We start from the raw sequence: 11,750 nt of genomic DNA on the forward strand, positions 1-11,750 counted from the left end.
AAGTGCCTCTGGTTCCAGGCTGTGGTTAGAGATTAGATATACCAGGCTGACCTAGGACTGAAGACACCATCTGCGGGCCTGTGGCCTACCAGCCTCAGAGCCTTTGGAGGAGAGGAGATGGGGAAGGGGAGCCTGGGAATGAAGTACACACTTCTCAGTGTGGGCAGGGCAGGGAGCCAGAGGTGGGGTCTAGTCATATGGAGAGTCGTGAAGACCATCTCACCCAGCTCCGCCTTTGTCACTGAGAAGAGTGAGGGCCAGAGACGAGTGGTGTGTCTTGGCTGGGGACCCATGGCCAGGGGCTGGCAGAGTTCAGACCAGAGCCCAGGCCTTTTGCGCCAACCACTCTTCTTCCTGTTTCAATAGGGCTGGAAGGCCCAGCTCCTTCTGGCAGCTTCCTGACTCCCACCCCTGCCCCCCGGCCCCAGCAGCTGGCATCAATGGGGAGGGATGACATTAAACTTGTCCCTGCAGGGAGGGTCTGAATTGTCACAGACACTTCCTCCCCACCACTTCCCCCAGGGGCTTGTGATTCTCCAGGGTCTCTGGAGCAGGTTGGACTCCCCTCCACCCGCAGATGGGCCCTGGGGCATGAACTCCAGGAGGGTTGAGTGGGGGTTGGGGGGGGGGGCTCACTGTTTTATTCACACCTCTAGCCCTTGCTCTGAGAATGTGGCCTGGTCACAGATACTCATTGCGTTGTAAAAAAAACGAGTGAAAAGAGATGAATACATGACCTTCATGTTGGGGGTCTTGCTCTGGGCAGAACTGTGAAGTTGCCAGGTCTGCTTTCAGGGGCGCTTCCCTCTCCGGAGGCACCTGGCCTGGAGGCTGCCTCTGACCCGCCCCTCTGTCTTAAGGGGTCACCTCTGACCTCTGACCCAGTGACACTGAGGGAGACAGGGAGGAGTCTCAGGTAGGAGGAGTCAGGCGATGGAGGAGTTCCTGGCGTCTTTAGGGAGCAATGTCTGGTGTCCCCTGAGTTTCAGGAAAGGCAGGCCTTGGTGTAAGCACATTTGGTACTGAGGATCAGTGAGTGCAGAGGGTGATCTGTGAGGGGAAAGCCATGCTCAGCCGTGGAAGCTCCCCTCTGGGCTGTGGGAGGGCCAGCAAGCTGGAAGCCGGGCCAGGCACTGAATGCCACGGGGATTCTGGGCAGGGGGATGAGCGGGTTTGAGAGAGGACAGTCGAGATGGTGCTGCCGGGGCCCTCAGGAGCCTTGAGTTCAGCCTGTGAGGAAGAGGATGGAAGATTGGAGGCTGCCTCTTCCTGTTTGGGGACAGAAGAGGCCCCTGTCCCGATGAGGGCAGGACCGTCCCCCTCCCATCAGTGGGAGTCTGGACTCACCTGCCATGGCTGTGCGTTCTCATCAGAAGTTGGGGCTGTAGAAACACTGGAGAGGACTGAACGGAGTCGCACACGTCCCCAGGGCCTGCCATGGGACAGTATTAGGGTCCTGAGGCCTCGCACCCCTGATTCCCGGCTCTAAGAGGTTGGGGAGGCTCCCCCCGCCCCCGCGGGGGCAGCTCCCACTCCACCTGCCACCTGGCGAGAGCTCTTGGTGTGACCTTGTGGGTCCCTCAGGCCACCCTCCAAGCCACAGGCCTTCAGTGCTTGGGGCCGGAGGAGGGGCACACTTGCCCCAGGACACACAGTCTGTACCCGCGCCCACCCCCAGTGAGCACACACTGCTCAGTGAACAACCCCCGTCCCAGAAAACACCTCAGACCACACTCGTTAACGCTGCCCCTCCCTTCCCTCAGTCCCTTCAGTCCTGTCTGACTCTTTGCAGCCCTCTGGACTGTAGCCCGCCAAGCTCTTCTGTCCACGGGATTCTCCAGGCAAGAATACTGGAGCGGGTTGCCATTTCCTTCTCTAGGGGATCTTCCCGACCCAGGGAATGAACCCTGATCTCTTACGTCTCCTGCATTGGCAAGCGGGTTCTTTACCACTAGCGGCACCTGGGAAGCCCTTTCCTTCCCATACTCCTCCCTTTTCATTCTTTTGTGGCTTTTTCTTGACTTCTCTGAGACTGCCTTGTCTATAGTAAAACATAGGAGGGCACCTCCCGGTCGTGGGCTGGCACTCCTGGGGCTGCCCTGCACTAACTATGGACTGGGGCTGGGGGAGCGGGGGACTCTGGGTGCTGAGGCAAGTCCTGGAACCAGCCGGCAGGGGTGAGCATACCTGGCAAGCCCTGTGGGCATCCCAGCCACTGGACACCAGAGTCTGCAGCCTGGGCGCGTGCTCCTCCACAAACCGCTCACACTGAGGGAGGAGACAGACACAGGGCTGGGTGGATGCAGGCCCAGGGCAGGGCCCCCCTGCCTTACCATCTGGCCTCCCCACTTATCTGGATCCCCTCAGAGCTCCCTGGGCCTGGTGTAGGTCCAGCCCTCGGCCCCTAGTGAGCAACTCTGACTGTAAGACTGAACGAGCCGCTGGGTGGAAATGGGGGTTTCCGTCAGGAAAACCAGAGACCTCGGAGATGGAGACTGAGCGGCAGATCTTGGCCCCATCCTTCCCTCCCCTCTCCATTTCAGTTCTGGAAGCCACCCTGAAGTTCATCTGGTCCTAGAGACCTGAGGAGGGGAGCACTATGCGGAAAGCAGCCTTCTCCAGGAGTCAGCAGGCGTGTCACCCACTCTCAGAGAACCCCAGGGCTCCGGGACCCCAGGCCCAGGCCTCTTCTGCCAGTGGCTTGGTCCCCACTGAGTCACACTGGGAGGAGCCCCGGGGCAGGGACAGGACTGGGATCTGGAGAGGAGGCCAGTTCCTCTCTTGCTCAGCTGGCCCTGGCATTACTCATCTCCTGGCAGATGACCGGGCCTCTCTCCTTGTCCACAAGGGAGGCCTGCTCGTCCTCCTGAACCCATGCCCCTGGTCCAGAGACGTCTCCTGACCTTTTGCCTTAAGTTACAACGACGTCATTATTTGGCCTGCATCCTCCCTGCATCTGAACACCTTAAGGGCAGAGGTCCAGCCCACTTTGTGTGTCTCTGTCTGGGAAATCTGTCTTGGACCCAACCCTCCACCTCGGGCAGCCCCTGGGTTCCGAGCCCCCCGAACATGCCTGCCCCTCACCTTTTGCTTGTCCAGCCAGGTGCCCAGGCAGGCCTGGCGCATTGCCTGTGGCATGGCCTGCTCACTGCTGTTCCCTGCCTGGGTGGTCACAAACACGCAGAGCTGGCACTCAGAGTCTTGTGGTAGCCATTCTCCAGGCAGGGACCCCAGGGCATGGAGGGCTAGAGAGAAAAAACAGCCGCGTTTCTGTTCTCACTGGCGCAGTGCAGGTGGACCCGAGAAGGGGAGCGTCGTGCAGGGCTGTGGTTGGCAGGGGAGGGGATGGGAGCGGGTGACGGGCAGGGGCTAGGGCGGCAGGCTCACCTGGGCCAGCGCTGTCCTCGCTGGAGCACCGGAGGACAGCACCGCAGACCAGCTGGGGCAGCATGCGGCCTAGCAGCGTGTCCAGGAGGATGGCAGCATAGCGCTCAGCCAGACACTGGCAGATGCCGCCCACCAGCAGGGGTACCACGTGGCACACCTGGGCCACAGTCATGGCCAGTACACCCTGGGGTGGGGGCCGAGAAAGGACTGGGTGGGACCTTCCCCCGAAAGACCTGCTCAGGGCGCTTTGTAGACCTTCCCTGGAGGCCTTGGAGAATTATTATGCTGTTTGCAGACAGACACTGAACATCAGGAGGACTTGTCCAGAGTCACTGAGCTGGTGCAAGAACCAGGCCACAGACCCCCACTCTGACTTTAAAGACTCTGGAATTGCTGAAATTCCAGAGTTTCCCAGAGAGGTGAACATTGCTCAGGTCACATGGCAGCCTGGGGCAGAGGCAGAACCAACCCAAGTCTTCTCCCTCCTGACCTCATGGTTCCATGCTTCCCCCACAGGTGGACAAGCTCCTGTCTGTGGCTTCCAGAGTCAGGAAGTCCCTGGTTTCAGGAGCCCCATGGGGAAGTAAGGAGTTCCCCCACCCCATCCCACCCTTGATTCCAAACACAACCTCCCTGCTGAAGAGCAAGGAGAGAGGATGCAGGCATGCTTATTCCTCTACTCCTTTATTCATTCAGCCAATTTATGTAAAGAAATTTCATACATGAAATAAGCTACAAGGATCTACTGCACATCTCAGGGAATATAGCCAGTGTTTTATAATAACTATAAATGGATTATAACCTTTGAAAGTTGTGAATCACTATATTATACACTTGTGAGTTATATAATATTGTACATCAACTATGTTTGTGTGTGTGTCCACAGTTACTTCAGTCATATTTGACTCTTTGTGACCCTATGGACTGTAGCCTGCCAGATTCTTCTATCCATGGGATTTCTCAGGCAGGAATACTGGAGTGGGTTGTCATTTCCTCCTCTAGGGGATCTTCTCAACCCAGGGATCGCACCTGCATCTCCTGCGTCTCTTGCATTGCAGGCAGATTTTTACCTGTTGAGCCATCAGGAAGCCTTGTACATCAACTATACTTCAATTTTTAAAAAAGGACCGATATGTGGCAGGCTGGCCTGGGCCCTGTTCCTGCCTGAAGCCCCCGCTGTCCCTCAGCATCAGAATGGCCAAGCAAAGAGCGGAACAGGGGGACATATATATTTTGGGGATGTGACACCTTCCAAATGACACATCTCACCATAAGGACCCATTTTGCTTGCATCAGATCCCACACTCATCCTCTCCTCCCGCTATGATGAGGGACCCCAGCTCTGTCAACGGCTAGCCATCTCCTGTGCACAGGGTCCACCCTGCATCCCCCTCTGTTCTGCTTCATTGCTTCTCCCTCTTGCCCTTCCCTTTCATCAGCATGTGAACATGCTAAAATACTTCTGTCATTAAAAACCCTCACCCATCTTGGGGCTTCCCTGGGGGTCCTATGGCTAAGACTCTGCTCTCCCACTGCACGGGTTATGGGTTCAATCCCTGGTCAGGGAACTAAGATCCCATAGGCCAAAAAGTAAAAAAAAAACAAAGCAAAAACAAAAACCCAAAGTCTCACCCATCTTCTCTTCCCTTCCCAGAAAAACTTCAAAAAGAGTTGCCGATACTGAATGCTGTAGTTCTGTCTCTGGAACTCCTCCAAAAGAGCTTTCAAGGTCACCAGCAACCCCCTGGTCATGGCTTGTCGACCCCTCAGCAGATTTCACCCCAGGGACCACTCCCTCCAAGCTGAAGTGCTTTCTTCTCTCAGGCTCTACATCCTCATGCTGTGGTGTCCCCACCTCCCTGGCTGGCCCTCTTCAGACTCTTTTGCTGGCTTTTTCCTCTTCCTCCACCTGGTCCACTCCACATCCCTGGATTTAAATCTTGGATTTAAACCTTGTCTGTAACCACGACTGACGTCTCTGGACCTGGCCAGCAATCTGGCAGGCTTCCTGCTTGTCGCCTACTCCCGTATGTTGTACAGGCGACACGAACTTACCACGGCCAGGAGAGAAGTCCTAATCTTTCTGCCTAGACCTGTTTCTTCTCAAATCCACCCATCTCAGCGGAGGGTGGGGGGCATTCCAAAGAGCCTGTCGCTCAAGCCAAAGTCCATAGAGTCATGGCTGACTCCCCACTTGTCTTCACGCCCCTGGTCCCCTCCATCACCGATCCTGCAGAGCCCACCTCCCAGACAGACCCCAGTCCCCCTGCTAGTTCCAGGCCCACCGTATTTCCTGCCGTGGTCTCCTAAGCACTCGCCTTGCCCTCCTTCTTCTCTCCCTCCTGCCTGATACCATCTTCAAACACCAGGAGAGAGATCTTGCTAAAGTGTGAATCTGGTCATGGCTCCTCCTGCCTGAAACCCTTCCACAGCTGTGTACTGCCTTCAGAAGAAAGCCCAGGGCTTTCCTAATGACTGAGTGGTAAAGAATCCATCTGCCAGTGCAGGAGCCACGGGTTTGCTCCCTTCCCTAAGAAGATCCCACATGCCTCAGAGCAACTAAGCCCATGTGCCACAACTATTGAGCCCGTGCTCCGCAACAAGAGAAGCTGCCAAAGTGAGAAGCTTGAGCACTGCAGCTGGAGAAAAGTCTGTGCAGCCACAAAGACCCAGTGTAGCCAAAAACAAACAAATAAATAAAATTGTAAAAAAGAAGAAGTGGAACAAAACCCAGAGTCCCTTCACTTGGCCTACCCTCTGCTCCCTTCTCAACCTCTCCCCGCAGGCTGCATGGTGCAGCCCAAGCTCATTCTGCTTAAGACCCTTTGCCCATTGGTCCTTGTTGTTCCCCAGGTTCCAACTTAACCATCACCTCCTTGGGGACGCTTCCTGACCAACCATCCCACCCCCCCATTCTCCTGTCTCTGTTCCTTCCCTCATCTGTCTTAATTCTCTGCTCTGAACTCATCACTACCTGAAAAAATTCTCTCCCACCGCAATGCAGACTCAGGAGGGTGGACACGCCGTCAGTGAGCAGGTGGCCATACTGGCCCCATCTGGAAGGGTCAACAGGGCAGGTGTCTCCTCACTTGGGCCCCCTTTCAGGGCAGGGCTGTTGGGTGATGGTCACTACAAAGTTTGGAAGGCTCCATGTTCAGGGTGGGCAAGGATGGGGTGTCCATCTAATGCTTCTTTTGTAAAATGAAAGCACCTTTTCTTGCTTTCTTCCTTCCCGTCTTTTCCTCTCTCTTCCTTTCTCTTTCTCTCCCTTTCTTTGTCTGTCTCTTTTTTCTTCCTTCCTTTCTTCCTTTCTCTCTCCTTCTTTCTCTCTCTCTCTTTTTCTTTCTTTCTTTCCCAGCAGTTTGGTATAGATTTTACTGGAACAATGCTTCACTTTGTTTCTGATACATGCATATCCCAACCCTCAGGCTGAATAGAAAACTTGAAAGCACCATTTCCACAAAGACAGCTGAGATTCTTTTCTGTATTTTGACACCTGGCATAGTGCCTGGAGGGCTTCCCTGGTGGCACAGAGGTAAAGAATCTGCCTGTCAATGCAGGAGACCTAAGAGACACAGATTCAATCCCTGGGTCAGGAATATCCCCTGGAGAAGGGAACGGCAAGCCACTCCAGTATTCTTGGGCAGAGAATTCCATAGACAGAAGAGCCTGGTGGGCTACAGTGTGGAGTCGCAAAGAGTCGGACACGACTGAGTGACTGAGAGCACACGCGTAGTGCCTGGCACATGGTGAGGGCTTCACAGTTGTTGAAGAAACTCTAGTCCTGGCACTTAGAGGCTCAACCTGAGTGCAGGGTGCCTTGGGTGGGAACATTGCACAAATGGCATCCCTCCTGGGAGGGATGGGGAAGTGGAGCAGTGGGGAGCCCTGTGGCCTGGATGACTCACCTTGGGAATCACAGCCTGGATCCGTTTGATCAGAGTCCGGCAGAGCCAGCAGATGGGGAGGGGGATGGGGAACTGCTGCTCAGAGAGGTCCTGGCGGAAGAATCAAGCTGGAGGCACGCTGGACAGCAGGCTCGCCCGGGCTCTGCTCACCAGCCTTGCCTCCATCTCCTCTCCTCCTGCTCCCGCCTTAGGCCCTGTGAGTAGTTGCTGGTGCCCTTCCTGTCTCTGCCCCTCCCAGGTCAAATGCTCCTGGCCCCCAGGGCCTCAGCTGTGGCCCTGGCGCTCTGGATCCCCACCTCACCTGTGTCTGAGGCCCAGGCTTGACCTGGGGGGCCCCTGGCAGCAGGGGGAGAACCAGCGTGTCCCGCAGACGGCCCCATGGCTCTGGCCCCTGCCCTGGCTCTGGGTGCCTGGGCTTGCATAGGCCCACGTGCTGACAGATGAACTTCGGGTTCTAGGGCACAACACAGGGTGAGGCGGTGATTAGGGTGGGGGAGGGAACCCCACTCCTGCTCAGTCTGGCTCAAGGATTCCGAAACCAGGCCACTGTCTTTGGCCTGGAATGAGGGGAGCAGGCTGCTTTGGGGCTGTGGTTTAAGATTCTGTGGAGGGGATGGGGGAGACCAAAGGCAGAGAGGGAGGTCATGTGGGGGCTTTGGGGCACTTGTCTGAGGATATGTGTGAATGAGTGTGAGCATGGATGTTTGTGAGAATGAATGAGTATAAGTACATGAGACTGTGTCTTTTGTGTGAGTGTGCAGATGATGTGTTTTTTTTTTTTTTTTTTTTTCTGGAGGAGAAACTCACATTTTATTAGGCAAATTGTTATTCCTTATGCATTTTCTGTAATAAGCCTTTAGACCCACATATTAAACCACATGGGAGCTGCCTTTCCTTAATCAAGAATGTGAATTGTGGATTCAAAGGACTGAGGTCAAAATCAAAGCTTGACCAATTATTATCTGTGTATCTTTGGGTATTTATGTGTTCAGTCATATCCATGGGACTGACTGTACCCCTCCAGGCTCCTCTGTCCATGGAATTTTCCAGGCAAGGATACTGGAGTTTGTTGCCATTAACTACTCCAGGGGATCTTCCTAACCCAGGGATCGAACCTGTGTCTCTTGCATCTCCCGTGCTGGCAGGAAGATTCTTTACCACTGGAGCCACCAAGGCTTCCCTGGTGGCTCAGTTGTAAAGAATTCACCTGCAATGCAGGAGATTGGGATTTGATCCCGGGGTCAAGAAGTTCCCCTGGAGAAGGGAATGGCAACTCACTCTAGTATTCTTGCCTAGAAAATTCCATGGACAGAGGAGCCTGGTGAGCTACAGCCCACAGGGTTGCAAAGAATCGGTCACAACTGGGTGACTAAGGACACACATTCTTGGGTGTTAACTTCTCTGAAGCAGTTGTTGAAAGATTCTTTAATTACAATATTTTAAGGACTTAATGCTTAGAGCCTACTCAGAGTTAGCATCAAATAAAATTTGTTATTCTTGTGGGATGGTGTGAGTTTTACCTGAGACTGTGTGTCTGTAGTATGGATTTGTGACCCATTGTATGTTTGTATGAAGAGTGTGAGGGTGTGTGTAGGTGTTTTTAAGTGGGCAGGCCCACTGTGTATAGCTTACTGGCTGGGGCTGTGATCTGGGCACCAGCTGAGGGGCATTGAGTTTCCTGGACTGGGTGTGGGTAGGATGCGCGCGCGTGTGTATCTGTGTGTGTGAGTCTGTGTGTGTGTGCTGGAGTACCACATGTGGGGGTAACTCTGGAAAAGGGCAGGCATGGAGGCTGTGAGGGAGGCAGGCTGGAGGCGAGGTGGGCAGGCCTCACCATCCGGCTCTGGAAGTGGTCAACGATCAGAGGGAAGTAGGTGTCCAGCAGGTTACGACACTGGGGTACCAGGAGTTTCAGCGGAAGGACATCGCACTCCTGCTCCAGGAATTTGCGCACTGTGTCCTAGGAGGCAGGCCAGAGAGAGGACCGTTAGCCTGGCCTCTCTGAGGTCTGCCCCATCTGAGCCCCTGGACATGGGGCCACTGCCCAGCTGACTGGTCACCTTCTCCCGGGGCCCTGGAGTTGGGAGGGTGCTAAAGGAGCTGTGTGGTTGGGCACAGGCAGGGTAGCTCCCCTTAGGAAAGACTGTGATGCTGAGATCACTCCCAAAGCCCTCTCCGGACCAGGAGACTCCTGGTAAACCCAGGCATCACCTCCAGCCTGGAGATGCTCCTTTAAGAGGCTCACCTCTTCTTCCATCTCTTACCCTCCAAGCTTCAATTCAGGGCCTGGGCCTCATTACCTGGAAAATGGCCTCCTTGACCATCTTGGTGAGGATGCGGGAGATGTCCTCACATTCCTGGCACAGGTCATCCTGAGGAGAGGGCCCCAAGGTGGAGCACGTGATGGGGGGCATGCTCCCAGCTCAGGTGGCTAAGGCTGACAGGGCTCTCCAGGACACAGGCAAGTGTCCATGATCCCATGACATCCAATTCATACCATTCCATCCCTTCCCACCCTGTCCATCCCATCCCATCCCATTCATTCCATCCCACTCATCCTACCCCATCCATCCCATTCCATCCCTTCTCACCCCATTCCATCCAACCTCATTTATCCCGTCCATCTCATCCCATCCCATCCTATCTCACCCCATCCATCCCATCCCATTCATCCCACCCCACCCTATCCATCATATTCTATCCCGTCCCACTCCATCCCATCCTATCCCCTACGGAGGCTCCAATCCATCAGGCACATCCAGAGTCTACCCAAGACCCTTTACCCCAAGCCCTTTTGTCTCCCTACGTCCTTAGGTAGTACTCACAGCTTCCACATGTCCCCAGACTTCCTGCAGGCAGTGCCCTAGGGCTCTGCACTGCAATGCTTGCTCCAGACTTTGGCACCAGAACTCGGGGCCCTGGGCACAAGCCAGGGAGTAGGTGGTCTCAGCAGCTGCTGTTTGAAGCCAGAGAAACCTTGGGATCCACGCCACACCTGGTGCACTGGCCTCCCCCAAACTCCACACCTAATTTTACTGGGATGCATGACTCTTAAACCTGCTCGAGTCAGACAGCTCTGGCTTCTACTTGCTCTGTGTGTGTATGCTAAGACTCTTCAGTCATGTCTGACTCTTTGAGACCCTTTGAACTGTAACCCCCCAGGCTTCTCTGTCCCTGGGATTATCCAGGCATGACTACTGGAGTGGGTTGCCATGCCCTTCCCCAGGGGATCTTCCTGACCCAGGGATTGAACCCACATCTCTTGCATCTCCTACATCGGCAGGTGGGTTCTTTACTACAGCATCGCCTGGGAAGCCCTCTACCTGCTCTAGTGCCCAGCAGCTGTGTGACCTCGGACAAGCCCTGGAATCTCTGAGTCAAGGCTCCCTCATCTTTAAAATGAGGATAATGTCCAGACTAAGGATAATGCTTGCGACAGAGCCAGGGCTCAGTGAATGGTGGAGAAGTTTGCAATGCCCCCTCCACACCTAGCTCCGGGGGAGTGGGGAAGCAAGGGGAGACTGGGGGGACTCACCAGTGCCTGGACCACAGAGTGTGGCCAGCAGCAGCAGCCATGGCAGCAGGTGTGACTTGGCCATGACACCTCCACAGCCTGGACACCCTGCTTGGGGCGGGGGCCCTTATAGCTGGGGGCTGGGGTGTGGGGGCAGGGCTCTGTGGGAGCAGCGGTGACCTCAGTGTTTGCTTTTGCCCTAGAGAGCCCTTCAGATGCTTTGATCCCCACCTCTTCCCAGCAGTGACACTCCTGCCTGCCCCCATGATCGCCCCCACCCTGCTGTATCCTGCCCGATGAACTTCCCTGCTCCCATTGCTGCCCTCCCACCCCCAACACACATTCTTCCTCTCAGGGGCCTGGACTCCCTCCAGCCTGGGGGCTCTTGATCCTTCACATCCAATCCCATCTCCCTGGGTTATGGGAGGGAAACTGAGACAGGACCAGAGTAGCTAGGGTGACTCCCCTCCCTTCTCTACCCGGGGCTTCTCTGGCCTCCTCTACTCTTGAGCAATGACTCTTAAGAGCTTCCTGCCTGGCTCTTGACCAGGGGGCAAGCCCTGGAGGGGTGAACCTGGAGATGGCCAACCAACCCCCACCCTCTCCTTATTCTTTCCTCCAGAAAACTCCTCTGCTTCTCTGAGAACACGGCCGGCGTCAGTCACAAGAGCGTTTACATGAAGCAAAGAGAAGAAAAAAACCAAAGTGTCCCAAATATCTGAGACAAGGGGCACAGCTTGGCAGTTTAGGCGGAAGAAACTCCTTCGCAGTTGCCTGGTCAGGCTCCCCTGGGCAGCGCACATCCCAGAATAAGCTGACCACCCACGAGGGGCAGACACGAGGGGTGAGAGCAGGGAGTCAGGCGCTGGCTCGTGGCCACCACTGTGGCCACCAGTGTGGCTGAGTCCTGGGGTGCCCTCTCCAGCAGAGGATCACGGGTG

General features: G+C 55.4%; 1 protein-coding gene across 1 annotated transcript; it reads right to left on the reverse strand.

Moving 5' to 3' along the window:
• Positions 1 to 1,369: 1,369 nt before the first annotated feature.
• On the reverse strand, positions 1,370 to 10,894 carry SFTPB (surfactant protein B). Its single transcript, XM_065927284.1, has 10 exons — positions 10,831 to 10,894; positions 10,121 to 10,248; positions 9,596 to 9,667; positions 9,130 to 9,255; positions 7,597 to 7,749; positions 7,296 to 7,385; positions 3,388 to 3,571; positions 3,085 to 3,245; positions 2,188 to 2,268; positions 1,370 to 1,432 (listed from the first exon to the last, which is right to left on the reverse strand). The coding sequence occupies exons 1-10, from the start codon at positions 10,892 to 10,894 to the stop codon at positions 1,370 to 1,372; spliced, it is 1,122 nt and encodes a 373-aa protein (XP_065783356.1).
• Between the last annotated feature and the right edge of the window lie 856 nt (positions 10,895 to 11,750).

Source organism: Muntiacus reevesi, chromosome 3 (genome assembly GCF_963930625.1).
Source record: "Muntiacus reevesi chromosome 3, mMunRee1.1, whole genome shotgun sequence".
NCBI classification, from domain to species: domain Eukaryota; kingdom Metazoa; phylum Chordata; class Mammalia; order Artiodactyla; family Cervidae; genus Muntiacus; species Muntiacus reevesi.

Excerpts from the sequence above, each read along its gene's own strand:
- SFTPB (XM_065927284.1), bottom strand. The coding sequence starts at position 10,894 with ATGGCCAAGTCACACCTGCTGCCATGGCTGCTGCTGCTGGCCACACTC. Across the intron at positions 3,246-3,387 it reads CGAGGACAGCGCTGGCCCAG|CCCTCCATGCCCTGGGGTCC; the intron begins GTGAGCCTGCCG and ends TTTTCTCTCTAG. Across the intron at positions 2,269-3,084 it reads CCTGGCTGGACAAGCAAAAG|TGTGAGCGGTTTGTGGAGGA; the intron begins GTGAGGGGCAGG and ends CTCCTCCCTCAG.